This window comes from Sinocyclocheilus anshuiensis, unplaced genomic scaffold, assembly GCF_001515605.1.
Source record: "Sinocyclocheilus anshuiensis isolate Anshui unplaced genomic scaffold, SAMN03320099.WGS_v1.1 scaffold298, whole genome shotgun sequence".
Lineage (NCBI taxonomy): Eukaryota > Metazoa > Chordata > Actinopteri > Cypriniformes > Cyprinidae > Sinocyclocheilus > Sinocyclocheilus anshuiensis.
In genome coordinates, this window is record NW_015547640.1 from 178,731 (window position 1) to 194,286 (window position 15,556).

Here is a 15,556-nt window from a genome sequence, read left to right on the forward strand (position 1 = left end):
TAAATACTTAAACATTACTTACATCTAGGAAACAACAACTATGTAACTAATGTTCTGTTTATTAAAACAAAGTATATTTCTCATCAAGTTAGTGCTTTTTACGCATGTGTACATTTATACCAGTAATTAATAATTATAAGAACCCATGCATATTTTATTTGTGAACTGATGTTCAGCTGTTCTTTTTAATAGTCAACTTATTTTAGGACCATCAGTCACAATTCCTTTACTACACAATGCTGATTTGAAAAGTGACATCAAAGTGAGTTGCTTTCAGTTAGTCTTCTCATTAAAGGCAGGGTACATTTCTAGTCTATTACCACCCACTGCCACTTATACCACCAACGGAAATAAGCGCAGTTAGAATAGCTAAATATGTGGGAGAGCGTTGCTATTGAGTGACTATATTGTATTGCAATAGGTAGCACTTGTTAATGTTAATGTTGAATCAAGACTAGTCAGCACATAATTTATAATTGAAATGGTTTAATAACAGTATTCCGTTATGGTTACACTTGAATTGGTTACAAAAATAGAAGAAGGATGGTAAAACATAAACAGTTAATGGTACCCAGCATATATGTAAAATGTTACCTGACTTAAAAGAGAGAGAGGGAGAAAAAGAGGGAGAGAAGCCAGAGCCCCAAGAAGAGAGCACCAGCAAAGAAAAGAGGCAGCAAAGGGAAAGAGACAGAGCAACAGTTACAATCTTTTATCCCTTCCTTGACAATGTGACTAAAAACCAAATGTGAGACATTCAAACTGACTAATCAGCAGATTACAGCTGCACCCACTGTGCAAAAGGTGCGACAATTAGTAGACGCCCATTGTATACACATCTTGGCCTACAGGCCTTGATCACTATCAGCACCCCTGTGCCTTCAGGAATGCCAAATGGCCCTTTTGTTACCCAAGATAGGTTTGGGACAGGAAAGCAGAAGTCTTTGATTATTTTTGACCCTACAGCAATCATTAAGTTAAGTGGTCTAAACTTATTTATATGTATTTATATTGTCTGTGGAAGGTGTAGGACCATAAAATGTTCGTCCAATCAAAATCTCCGGTCTGGCAGTAGCAAGTTCCTGTACTTGCTTGCAGCAGCAGCAATAATCTACAACTACAGCAATAACCAACAGACCAAATACATTAACATTGTCATATCCATCACCATGCTAAAATCTTCCGAGAGTTGTCATGATTGAACTAAATATATAAGCTAGTTTCAGTGATTTTTACGATGACAATGTACTGCAATCAAATTTATACGCATCAATATGCCTGAGATCATTTGCAGTAGCTGTGTCCTGCTTTTACAGTTGCTATGTAAGCAGACTTATATGTACAGGTGCTCACCACTGCCAAAAAACACATGTAACTAACTACAACAAAACACAGAATCACAGTTTTGTTGCTACTTTAGTTGCTTCTTCACTTAGCATGTAGAGAGACACAGGAATAACTGATTGTTTCTCTTAGTGTCATCGCAGAAGAAATGGCAGAAGTTCCTCAGACAGCTGTGATTGTGAACGAGCAGTGCTTGGAGTCAGACAGTGGACATCATCTTTATTATACTTCTCTGACTGGACTAGCAAGGAGCATTTACGAGTCGATGAGAAAGTAAGTTCAAGTAAATGTCTGACCATGCACTGTCCATGATTATACCATGTAATATAATGTTTTCTGCAACAATTGGGGGGAATCTTAACTGAAGAGACAAACTGACCAACAGGAATCTGAAAGTGAGTACACAGGCATCCAGGCCGGGTGCAGCAGATGGATCCGGGCCGATCTCTAGCAAGTCTCTAGCAGGTGAAAATTTAACTGAAAATGGCCCAAGTGTACGGAGAGAGACTGTGTATGATGTAGATGTAAAATAGCCTATCAGCAAACGTCAAATTAATAAGTATGCACTAGACTTTAGTGGAGTCGGCAGGTCGCCTGACAGTAAATAAGGATCTAATCCTAACGTATCTATTTTTTGTTTTTAAATACCATTGTTTTCCGTTGTTGGTGAAGTGTTATTTTGGTTTCCGATCACCAAGGAGAGGCTACGCAAGGTCCTAAAGACGGCAGCCACAACAAAAAAGTCACGTGACTGGGCACCACACAAGATTTCAAAATGAGAACGATTAACAAAAAAAAGAAAATCCTCAATGACAAAATACATCACAGGAAAAATAGTCTGCAGGTGCATTTTAAAATGTTTTACCTTATCATCTTATGAATGTAATTTCAATTACTTTCTGAGTATGAATTATGCAGTAAAAGGCAATGATATCCAAGCACTGTAAAAGGTTTTGCCACAAATCACTTAAGTGACTAGCTTCTCTCCAGTATGATTTCACATGAGTCTCGTCTGATCTTTGTATTGTACATGAATTATGAGCTTTTAGAACTTCTGATTGAAGCTGTGCGTGAACTGAACTACTTTCCACAAATTCAACATAGAAATAAAACAATATATAACATAGAAATAAAACAGTGTAAATAAAAATATCTAACAGTTTTTATTAAGTGCAAACAATAAGTGCAACCATAATCAACAGGGGCACCGTAACGGGGGAAGGTTGGGACGATTCCAAGGGCCCGACGAGGGAGAAGGGCCCCGAAGGTGATTTCTAATGATGTGGACCCCAGAAGGCGTACTCAGTAATGAATTGTGAAGTAGTGAAGTAGAATACTTTGATTAATTTGTACTTAAGTACAAGTTACAGGCTTAAAAATATACTCATGAAAGTACAAGTGCCGAAAAAACGACTTAATTACAGTAACGTGAGTAGTTGTAATTCATTACCTCCACCACTGCTGTTTTGGTAGGCTTCATTAACGTCACATTTTTCAGTTGAAGTGTTTAGTATGTCCATAAGAAAAAGCTTTGCCACCCCTGTGCATAAAACGCAAATGTGTGTATAAATGTAAACATTTCCATGACTGTGATGGCATAAAAGTACTGTGTAATGCGAAATAAAGGTTGCACACATCGCAATCATGTTATGTGACTAGTGTAGTCCAATCAGGAAGAATGTATGGTTCTTTTTAGTGAGTCTGTGTAGACTATTCATGAACAAATGATGAATCCAGTGAGTCAAAAACACACAGCACCGCCTGTGTAGCTGATTCACGAACACATGACTCTTATTCAATTCAATTCAAGTTTATTTGTATAGCGCTTTTCACGTTACAAATCATTGCGAAGCAACTTTACAGCAAATTAAGTTTCTACAATATTTAGTAGTAGCTTGTGAACTTCAAAAACACAGAATAGGATGTCTGGTATTTGAAACATTTATGATATTTGACAATACTCTAAACATTTATGGATTAAAATGTATGTAGTGGCAAAATTTAAAACTAATATTGTATGGGTTTTTTGATCCATTTCACAAATTTATAGCTTGATGAAAATTAAACAATAAAAACATTGTTCACAAGCGAGATTCACCTTTAATGTTTCTGTTTTCTTCACACATCACATTTTATGTATCTCTCTGAAGTCTCTTTGGCAAACAAGTACACTAATTCTTACTCTTTGTTGTTTTTTTGGCAAATGCTTTTATCCAAAGCAACTTGCATTGCAGTCAAGGTTCACATTTGATCTCTTAAAAACAAAGTTGAAATCTGTTAGTTGAAGTTAAAACCAAACCCTGGCACACCATAAATGACAATGCATGCAATCTTTAATTTTACGTATGCAAGCCTACTTCCTTATGCAATACCATGTTGCAGCATGTTCTGCTGGTAATGAGCATGAAGGATTTCCCCTGTTCTCATCGAAAAGGACAACAGAACAACCTGTTTTCTACCACACAAGCTAGGTGAGGTGCATGAGGAGAGGCTACATAATAAATATACAAGGAAATATCACGTTTTTCCTGGTCTCAGTGAATGATTGAGTCATTCATCATTCATAACCCCACCCTCAGGATGATGTCTAGACTTGCAGTGTAGTTTCAGAGCCCTATATAAGAGCATCTTCTGGCTGAATGTCAGATAAGGACTGCTGTGTTGTTTTTTGGGTGTGGTATTGAAGACTCACGATTTACAGAAATAGTAAGTATGTTTTAAAGCCTTATATAAATAATGTCAGGGCAATTTAAATGTTTCATGTCATTATAAATTGCATGCGACAACCTTATTAGTGACCCGCACACTACCAGAAGTGCATAAAAATATACAATGATGGTGAAAAATGATTTAACTGTGGGAGTCATATTTCAGTGTGACAAAGTTTTGCATTTTTTATGCATCACAATCTTTACAACGTTATTGAAATATACTATAAATAATTGTATGTTTGAAACATATACTGATGTTTTGATCCAATAGCAATCTGACTCTAAAAACTATAAAGATGCAAGATTGCATGATGTCTGAAGTAATCAGCTGTATTTTGGCCATCTAATATTGTATTTAAAAATAAATAAAATATATTTAAAAAATATTTCAGATCATGCTTTTCGCATTATTTAAATGTTAAATTATTCAAGTGTTTTCATTTTAAGCTGGAACACATATTTCACACATAGTTTCTACTTTATTTACGTTTCCCTATTAGACAATATTTGTATTTACTTTGACGCATGCATACTGTTAATGTTTTTCACATTTATTCTGTTGTTTCTTTGGTTTATCATAATTCTCTAAAAACAGCCTATCAGAGTTTTCTGACTTGCTGTATCCTCAAAAATACTCATTTTAAATTATAGAAATTGACTCTTGTTTTACAGATGAGTGCATCTAAACCCAAGGAAAGGTACGTAATCCTGCCCAGATTTCTACAACAAACTGCTATATTCTGAGAATAAATGTGCAAAATAAACGTCAGGTTTAACTGCATTGAATCTAGAATATTGGACATCTAAATATATCAAATAAGTCATGTTCAGGTCAGCACTGATCTGTCTGTCTGTCTCAGCGATAAGAGGAGAATCAAACCCTTTCTGAATAGGAGCGAGCAGGAGTTTGTAGCCAGCAGGAGAAACACTGTTCTACAAACCCTGAAGAAGCTTAAGATTCAATGCAGTCGGGTAAAACATCATATGTTATACTTCATATTTCCAAATGCTTATTTTGAAATGAACTACAAATGATGTGTTGGGTGATGAACATCAGCAGTCAAGCATCAATGTCACTCTCTTCATTGTGAAAAACAATGCCATTCCTAGGTAGCAAGCATTGATGTGTTCTTACAATGCTTTATCATTTCAAAAAGCTCAGCACAATCAGAATGATAACTTTGGTAGCATTACATTCTGTTGTTTTATCTAAAAATCTGTTAATGCATAAATAACTTTCAAACTTTTTACAATAAACATTTGTAAAGGAAAAGTGTGCTTCCAGGAGCAAGACTGGACATGCCTGAGTTTTTTTTTTTAAATAATTACGTTAGTCACGGGATTTAACTGTGGGATGGGAACAGACGTTTGTAAACTACGGTACATCTCAGTTCATTTTCCATTAAACGACTAAGCAAGTCGCAAGAGTTCCAAGTTGGAATTTTTTGATACTTCTGATACTTTGAATGGTGTGTGTGCATTTCAGAAAGAGGTGCCAAACATTGCATTACTGGGTTCTGGAGGAGGACAAAGAGCCATGGTGGGTTTGCTGGGATCTCTGGTTCAGCTTGATAAAGCGGGTCTTCTGGACTGCATCCTTTATCTGAGCGGAGTCTCTGGATCCACCTGGTACGAACCCTGAGAAACAACAAACACACAGAGATTCAATTGAGTTGAATGTCAAAAATGAGAGCAGTATGTGCTTCTCTGAAGGTGCATGGCCTCCTTATACCAAGAACCAGACTGGTCCACCAAACTAGAGACCGTGAAAGACAGAATCATCAAGAGACTCAAAGGTCCAGAAGTCAGCTTGACAGACGCAATGGCCAAACTGAAGAAATATTACTACGGGAAAGACTTATTCAGCTTGACTGACGTCTGGGCAGTGATGGTCGTCACGTCATATGTAAAAGAGGTCTGTAAATATTCATGACCAGGGATGTATTTCACAGGTTTAATTTTTATTCAAAATTTAGAAAATTATAGGGTGGTATGATTTACAGCCTGTCTTTCCAAATATTGCTGAATCAACATATAGTTTGAGTTTGATGCATAGAGAAGGTTAGTTTATCATTTTTACTGAAAACAAGTTATTTATATCTTGCAGTTCAGTGGCCAAATGATGTTGATTCAGTGTTCCTGAATTGGACTTTTCTTTTTTTATTCACTAAAAAGAACTGGTTCATTATAGCAGTTATTTGTTCATGAATCGGGCTACACAGGTTGGGCTTTGTGATTGCATATTTTATAATATGTGACCCTGGAGCACAAAAGCAGTCTTAAGTCGCTGGGGTATATTTGTAGCAATAGCCTGATTTATAAACCTCAATTTTGAAAAATTTACCCTTATGACTGGTTTTGTGGTCCAGGGTCACATTTAATGCCAGGGTAAACAAGTGTTATAAATGTACATGACATTGAAAAAAATTAAAATATGAAAAAACTTTGATAGATTTACAATGTTATTTATTATGGCAATGCAACATTTCTGTTTGTAAAAAAGGGTCCAGCATCTCCTATAGTAGACTTATAGGTTACATAGCCCTACAGAAATATTACATTTTAAATTGAGAAAGAACAAACCAACCTAGCGATAAAACTGATGGACATCTCCAAAAAGGAAGTACTTCAAGTTTTAAATGGAACATTTCTCTCTAAGCCAGCAGTCATATTTCTTTTAAGTAGGCTACACCTGAGAATGAAATGGTAGTGAATCTCGACTCTCGAGTTTCTCACTGTAAAAATGTCCTATGAAGCTTCATCCCTATAATACAATAACATGATGTGTGTTTTCTGTAGATCGACGAGCACACACTCACAGAGCAGCGGAACCAGCACAAGAAAGACCCGTTTCCCATCTACACAGTGATCGACAAGCAATGCAAACAGAGCAGTGACGGAGGTCTGCGTGTGATGCATGAAAAGGGATGAAACGTTAATATGCTCGTGTCAATTGTTACATGGACATGTTTTCTGTCTGCAGACCCCTGGTTTGAGATCAATCCATATGAAGCAGGTTATTCCCTCACTGGAGCGTTTGTGGACACCTGCGACTTTGGCAGCCAGTTTCACGAAGGCTCAAAGAAAAAACATCAGGATGAATTTGACATGCTGTACCTGCAAGGTAAAAATCAATATTTGGGTAACACTTTATTTGTAATATCAACTTACATAAAACAAATTCACTGTAAACCACGGCTTCACGGGGCTTATTGCTTTTATAAAACGGTTATTCCATATACGTAGTAAGGTTTCACAGAATAAAACAGAGCAAATAAAGTGTAATGATATTAATAAAAACAGTATTCTTCCACCAAACAATGTAGCTCCTCAGAAACAGTTGTGGTTGCTACAAAGTGGTTGCCGAGCAACACACAAACATAAACAAAGGTGTATGTTACTTTGTAGATTCATTTACAACAGCTTTGAACTCGGCTCAGCCAATCAGAATCGAGCACCGGAACTATCCGCTTTATAATGATCTAATAAACATACCTCTGCATCCAATGGAAAATCAATTTAATGGATCTGTGATATAATGTCACATACTTTTACCCAAAACACTTTCACTTTAGGACACAACCAGGTAGAATGCAAAAAAGTAGCGTCTTCTGTACCCCATCTAAAGCAGAGGGGTGCAATGCTGTTGTTAAATTTATGTAATCCGGATGGAGTGTAATAAAGCTTTACATAACTGTAATGTTATCTTCAAATCCTGCTCCCATCTACGTAGTTTTGGATTTATCTGGGTCAGCTAAAGGCTGGCTTGACATCAGAGCATCATATATTCTAGAAATTGTTTTATATAATGGTTTATCAGAGTAGCAGAGTTGCTCAATAGCAGTAAGTTTTTGATTTGACCCCTAAACAATCTCGTAATTGCAAATAACTAAAGAATTCTTTATTACTCAAGTTATATTTATTCTTTAACTGTTCAAACGACATTAAAACACCATTCTCAAAACACATTGGGAGCTATCTATTCTCCCATAAAGGTGTTTTAGGGGGGAAACAAAATTGTCTATAAAATAATAAAATTAATAAAATAATTACAAATTGCCTTGAGACACATCCTTGTCGCTTAAAAAGTTTGCAATTCAATCATACAAAATCTCTGCAGTTTATTTTGCACTTCCAAGTTTGTTGATCTTGTGTTTTTCTGCAGCTCTTTGCGGCAGCACTTTAGCGGATGAAGTGGATATTAAGAAAACCATGTGGCAAAAGATAAGCGGTGAACATTTTTTCTGAGGACTGAATTTTGCTTGAAGTCAACTGTTATTTTATTATCATCCTTTTTATGTTTTTCAGATTTCTTTAAAAACGAAACAATACTTGAGGCAATGAGAGAGGGTAAAGCAATTCTTACTGCTTTTATTTAAGTAGCTGTGTTTAATTAAGAACTAAAGTATTTTTATTTAAGTACAACATAATTGCTTCTGGTTGTGGGAAAACTGATATCGTAACATCATAAATTTGAATGGGGAAAAAGTGTTTTTTTTGCAATGTGTTCATCTTTACTCAATATATATTGACAGAAGAGCATGAGATGAGTGAGAGGAGACATGAAGCGATGAGAAGAGAGAAGGAAACAGATCTTGCACCCGAAGCAGTACTGCACTCTTTTACAGAGCCCTGCCCGCCAGACTCCGACAAACGTGGGTTCCCTTCAGACGATCCAATCCCCCCATCTGTAGACGAATGTTACCGGGCGCTCATGGATGTTGTGGACATGAATATCTCTGCTTTGAATGGCGAAGATACTTCTGGTTTTGATGAATCCATCAGAACAAATTTGAACGGTAAAGCATTATACATCACAGTGAGAACCTGCTGTTCAATGACAACAGATTTGTGAAGAATGGTCAAAAAAGCCATATTTCACATCATATCTGCATTTAAAAATTGTCATTTGTGCTTTGAAAAAAAGCGTCTGCTAAATATGTGACCCTGGAGCACAAAACCAGTCATAAGGGTCAATTTTTTTTAATTGAGTATTGTTGGGCAATGTATTGTTGGCTATTGCTACAAATATACCCCAGCGACTTAAGACTGCTTTTGTGCTGCAGGGTCACATATGTACATATATAAACTAAAAATAGTTTATATAACTATTTTATATCTATATATTTTATATCCATATAAAATATATAACTATAAAATATATAACTATATTTTATATCCATATAAAATATATGGATAAGGTAGCATTTACAATAATATGTAACAATAACTCAATCATGTCATGTCCTGTTTTCTTACAGACCTCTCTGGAGGCAAAAGTCAGCTGATTGATCCAATGAAAACACTGGAAACTGCTGATAAAGGAGCAGAAAAACGGTATATAAAGCGTTTCACCATAGATGTGTGCGAAGATTTGAGTAGTCGGATCAAAATTTGGCTCATTGGTAAGTTGAACTGTCTCTAATTTCCAAAAAATAGGCCTAAATTTAAGATTTATGTAGGCTATTTGAATTGCATGTAAAATTTCTATCCATTTGGAATACACAGTAAACTTAAGTGATGCATATTTGTCAGTCACACATAAATGAAACTGGTCAATTTTTTTGAATTAATACCAATAAACAGTAGCCACACTCTAAAAAATGCTGGGTTAAATACAACCCAGTGCTGGGTGGTTTTAGGGTGCAGGTTTATATATTTAGCAGCATTTAATTGTTTGCTTTCCATATGCACAATAAGCGGTAATGAAACAATCAAGTCAAGAAGTCCACAGCCAAAATGGTTCTTGATAACCTAAGAATCGTTTAAAGAAATAAATTAGAAAATGTATAACTGTTTTACAGATGCTGGGATTAGTATTTGTAAATGCATGGCTCAGTGGATCTGGGGAAGGAAATATAACTTCCTCCACAACATGACAGGTGAGAACAGACCTGCTAAAAACCCGCAATTCAATGAGAATACTAAAAGGGACTCATTTCACACTGTGATCGATTAGATGAAGCAGTGCACTCCACTCTTCGGCAAAGTGAGACGAGAGACTATATAGACGCAGGACTGCTGCAGAACTCACCCTACTTCTCAGTGCTGAGAGAAGAACGAGACATCGACCTCATCATTTCCCTGGATTTCAGTGATGGAGATCCTTTCATGGTAGGCCTGGCTATTATACACATAGAATTCTTTACAAACCCCTCACAGGATGTGCAAAATTTTAATTTTATAGCTACACTCTAAAAAATGCTGGGTTAAATACAACCCAGTGCTGGGTAAAATAGGGACAAACCCAGCAATTGGGAGGTAGCATTTACAATAATATGTAACAATAACTCAATCATGTCATGTCCTGTTTTCTTACAGACCTCTCTGGAGGCAAAAGTCAGCTGATTGATCCAATGAAAACACTGGAAACTGCTGATAAAGGAGCAGAAAAACGGTATATAAAGCGTTTCACCATAGATGTGTGCGAAGATTTGAGTAGTCGGATCAAAATTTGGCTCATTGGTAAGTTGAACTGTCTCTAATTTCCAAAAAATAGGCCTAAATTTAAGATTTATGTAGGCTATTTGAATTGCATGTAAAATTTCTATCCATTTGGAATACACAGTAAACTTAAGTGATGCATATTTGTCAGTCACACATAAATGAAACTGGTCAATTTTTTTGAATTAATACCAATAAACAGTAGCCACACTCTAAAAAATGCTGGGTTAAATACAACCCAGTGCTGGGTGGTTTTAGGGTGCAGGTTTATATATTTAGCAGCATTTAATTGTTTGCTTTCCATATGCACAATAAGCGGTAATGTAACAATCAAGTCAAGAAGTCCACAGCCAAAATGGTTCTTGATAACCTAAGAATCGTTTAAAGAAATAAATTAGAAAATGTATAACTGTTTTACAGATGCTGGGATTAGTATTTGTAAATGCATGGCTCAGTGGATCTGGGGAAGGAAATATAACTTCCTCCACAACATGACAGGTGAGAACAGACCTGCTAAAAACCCGCAATTCAATGAGAATACTAAAAGGGACTCATTTCACACTGTGATCGATTAGATGAAGCAGTGCACTCCACTCTTCGGCAAAGTGAGACGAGAGACTATATAGACGCAGGACTGCTGCAGAACTCACCCTACTTCTCAGTGCTGAGAGAAGAACGAGACATCGACCTCATCATTTCCCTGGATTTCAGTGATGGAGATCCTTTCATGGTAGGCCTGGCTATTATACACATAGAATTCTTTACAAACCCCTCACAGGATGTGCAAAATTTTAATTTTATAGCTACACTCTAAAAAATGCTGGGTTAAATACAACCCAGTGCTGGGTAAAATAGGGACAAACCCAGCAATTGGGTTGTTTTGACCCAGCGGTTGGGTTACTACCCAGAAGGTTGGGTTAAACATTTAACCCAACTGCTGGGTCAAAACAGCCCAATTGCTGGGTTTGTCCCTATTTTACCCAGCACTATTCAACCCAGCATTTTTTAGAGTGTACAGTAACAACATTTAAATAACTATAAATCCATCTTCAAAATGCATGTCTGTCTTAAGCCTGTAATAACTGTTTATATATTAGGCCTGTCGGGACGGAATTTGTGGGTAATTTTTTACATATGCCATTCACCCATGCATGTCATGATAGGAGAAACTAAGCTTTTCAAAGCTTTTAATTAATTGAACCATTTGCTTCGCAAAATAACTGTTTCGAAGCGCTCGAAACACCACATGTTGGTGACACCAGCTGGTCGTAATGGTGTAAAGGCAACTAAAATTCAGTCCAAACATGCATAAATACAACTTTTACAAACCCATTGCAAACATTTCTATGAAATGTATTAAATGCAATTAGCAAAATCATCTAATACCATTAAATATTAAGTGTCTGTATAATTTGGGTTCTTTTATCAGTTTTCAGGGTTTGTTTTGTTTGTTCTGTGAATTAATCAAATCAATTTAGGGCAATAAGATACCATTAGCTACTATTATTATGTTTAATTATACAAATGTCTCATAAAAATCTTGTTCAATGGTTTGGTTTGCCGTTCACAGAAATCATCCCTGGCCACGAACCATTGAAATTTTTTTATTTTAATTTTTTTCATTCACGTAACTTTGGCAGTTTGATGCCCCTGTTGAAAAAACCAGCATATGCTGGTTAGGTATGTTTTGACGCTGGGATGCTGGTTTAAGCTGGTCCTTTGCTGGTTTAAGCTGGTCCTTTGCTGGTTTAGGACCAGCTTAAACCAGCATCCCAGCGTCAAAACATACCTAACCAGCATCTGCTGTTTTTTTCAACGGGGACGCGCTTCGAAGCACTGGTTCAAAACAAAGGTTTCGAAGCTTCATGAAGCAGTTCTTGGAATGCGCCAAATACTAATCATATCCTAATAAAAAAAAAAGTTAGCCCTGGCTACTTTGGTGCATGTTTGGTGTAGGGTTAGCGTAGCTGTAGGTTAATTCCCTTACGAAAATTCACTACAAATAAAACCAAAAAACTATGGATACTATAGCCTAGGTAAACCATGGTAACCACAAATTAACCATGGTCTTGCTACACTAACCATCGTTTAACCATGGTACTTGTAGTAAAACTGTGGCTATACAAATGGTAATCACTGAGCCAAAAAACCATGGTTACTACAATTTTACTATAATAAAACCATGGTTACATTTTTGTAAGGGTTGTCACAACAAGTGAGAAATATCAAACATAGACCACGCAGAATGGCAAACCAAACAGAAACGCCCAAAGTCTACAAGCAAAACAAAACTATCATCAACATTGGCTTAGCTTTTCAAATAGCTAGAACTCTAGAAATGTAAAATGTTTTAAAAGCGACCCAATGATGGCTTTTTCTTACTCAATGATATTTTAGCATAGCACTCTAACAGAGAATTGACAACGTTTGACCTGATCAGACTAGTGATGTTACAAACTTATGTAACGTTATTAATTTTAAAACAACAATTAGTCAAAACAATATTCGCGCAATTCATCCGTGCAACCAAAACACTGTTCTTCAGCAAGACGCATGCAGGTTTATTTCTGAACCGCTAGAGCGCCTAGGGATCGTAAAACTTGTATGTTGTTTTTATTTAGTACTGGCCTCAATAAGCTATTTCACATAACAGATGTTTACATACAGTATAGTCCATATATGGACACATATAGACAATATTAATAACTGAATTTACACAAATAACCCAGTTCAAAAGTTTATAAACGCTTGTTTCTTAATGCTGTCATCCTGAGCAGTAAAACTGACCACTGTTCTTCAGAAAAAACAACAACTTTATTTTCTTTTCCAGCATCTTCTGCACATGTTGAACCCTTTTTAACACTGAGTGTGATTTTTTTTAGATCCATCTGTTCACAATGAGGATGACTGAGGAACTCAGATGCGACTATTACAAACATGATGCTCAAAAAAAAAAGAATTATAATTGGGGTGTAAAAACTTTTGAACAGGATAATCAGTGTACATTTATCTTATTTTGTCTTCTGGGAAAAGTAAATATCTCATCTAGCTTTTGGAAGGGTGGTACTTTATATCTTTAAACAAAATAAGAGCAATTTACACTGATCATTCTGTTCAAAAGCTTTTAATGAAGCCTTTCTATCATGCATTTCTATTGCAGACAGTAACAGGAGCTGCTAATACGTGCAAGACACTAAAGATCCCTTTCCCTGAAGTCAACACTATCAGTGAAAACAAGATGAAACCGAAGGACTTCTATGTATTCAAAGGCCAAAACTCTCCAACTGTGATTCACATTCCTCTGTTTAATGTGGTCAACTGTGGAGGCAAGTTCAGATCTTACACTCTAAAAAATGCAGGGTTAAATATAACCCAGTGCTGGGTAAAATAGGGACAAACCCAGCAATTGGGTTGTTTTGACCCAGCGGTTGGGTTACTACCCAGAAGGTTGGGTTAAACATTTAACCCAACTGCTGGGTCAAAACAGCCCAATTGCTGGGTTTGTCCATATTTTACCCAGCACTGGGTTGTATTTAACCCAGCATTTTTTAGAGCGTACAGCTGTCCTGAATAAACCTGAAATATCATTGAAATAAATTGATCTGATTTAAGTGTGTTACTGTTTCTTCAGATAAAGTTGAGGACTGGAGGAAGAAATATCGCACCTTTCAAGGTCCTTACAGTGCTGAGATGATCGCTGATCTTATGGAGGTCGCTGGAAAAAACATCTCAAACAACAGAGAGAAACTGAAGGAGCAGATTGCTGCGGTCATTGAAGAAAAAAGATTAAGCCGCTTTAACAATTTTCTGAATAAAGACTAATTTAGACTGAATATAAACTGAATATAGAATAAAAACTGATCTGAATAACAGTAATTTCACAGAAAATAGTGTTGAATTTTTTTGTCTTTATCATTAATTAAATCAGCATTATTTCTGCTAAATGTGATCTGTGTGGCAGTACAAGTGTATCATGTTTGCATTTTATTTAATATGTTCAAAATGTTCCTAAATGCTTGATTTTCATTAAGCAAGTACATAATTGCGACATTTTTTTATTAGTTCGAATTGTGGGATACGAACTCAGAATTACGAGAAAAATGTCATAATTGTGAGATAAGAAGTCGCAATTATGTTTTTCATTTTTTTATTCGGTGGAAGAAATAAGCTTCCATAATATATTGAGCTGGGAACATTGCCAAAGATTTAATAATAATAATCTGAAGCTAGTGTTGTGTCATACTGGGCCATTCACACTGAAAGTGGTTTTTGTGTGTGTGCGTGTGTTCATCCGAGATGTTTTTGTTTTACTATATAAACATGGATGTCATTGACGACCACGACCAGTTCAAGCTGTTTTTGTTAACTAGCTGGTCAGAGCACTCAAAGCCAGCTAATGCAATGAATGATTCCAAGTCTTAACGCTGAGTTTAATTACTGAGTGAATCGTCGATTTGAACAAATCAGTTGAACGAATGATTCAATGCACCATTCATAAAGCGAATCACTTGCTTCGCTCCTGAATGAAGTTTCCAACAGCAATTTTGAACGAATCCTCTGGATTAAATATCATTTAAATATAAATATATTCAAAATGATATATTTAAATCATTAATATTATAACATTACATTGCATTAATTTTTCAGTTGTAAATGCTGTGTAAATGCATTTATGAGTATTTTACGGTCTGTTTAAATAGACTAAGACTAAAGAAAGAAAGAAAGAACCCTAAATAGAAAGTCCAAGAATTTGACTTTAAAAAACAAAGCCCACTATTGTTGAGTGACATCCCGACATCTGTAACAATGAAAGTGAAATGACACAAGCTGCTTGAATAAAAAATCAATTCAAACATGATAAATGACAAATTAATACAAATGAATGCTAAAAAAAAACAGGCATTTATTAATTTTGTTTGGTGATTTAATAATTAATTTAAAGAATTTTGTGTTTTATTAACAATTATTTATTTAAATAATTAATTATTTATTTAATGAGCAGTTTGGTCCTCCCCCTCAATGGAAAAGATCATTTCTGACACTGTTTAGGGCTTAAA

At 35.8% G+C, this 15,556-nt stretch overlaps 1 protein-coding gene and 1 long non-coding RNA gene across 3 annotated transcripts; one reads left to right on the forward strand and one right to left on the reverse strand.

The window, feature by feature from the left end:
• The first annotated feature begins 3,981 nt into the window (after positions 1 to 3,981).
• On the forward strand, positions 3,982 to 14,448 carry LOC107701849 (cytosolic phospholipase A2 zeta-like). Of its 2 annotated transcripts, XM_016503979.1 has the most exons (15): positions 3,982 to 4,050; positions 4,728 to 4,753; positions 4,916 to 5,027; positions 5,542 to 5,684; positions 5,769 to 5,970; positions 6,855 to 6,957; positions 7,039 to 7,179; positions 8,221 to 8,286; positions 8,364 to 8,405; positions 8,591 to 8,854; positions 9,317 to 9,460; positions 9,860 to 9,937; positions 10,015 to 10,169; positions 13,660 to 13,825; positions 14,131 to 14,448. In XM_016503979.1, exons 2-15 carry the CDS (start codon positions 4,728 to 4,730, stop codon positions 14,319 to 14,321), a joined length of 1,833 nt encoding a protein of 610 aa, XP_016359465.1. In that variant the 5' UTR covers positions 3,982 to 4,050; the 3' UTR covers positions 14,322 to 14,448. The 2 variants fall into 2 exon arrangements, with proteins under 2 accessions (XP_016359465.1, XP_016359466.1); XM_016503980.1 differs by lacking the exon at positions 14,131 to 14,448 and having other exon boundaries at positions 13,382 to 13,750.
• Positions 14,276 to 15,368, reverse strand: LOC107701856 (uncharacterized). The gene is made up of 3 exons (XR_001635692.1): positions 15,354 to 15,368; positions 14,923 to 14,936; positions 14,276 to 14,338 (listed from the first exon to the last, which is right to left on the reverse strand). It is a non-coding gene; the product is annotated as an uncharacterized LOC107701856 (long non-coding RNA).
• Positions 15,369 to 15,556: the final 188 nt, after the last annotated feature.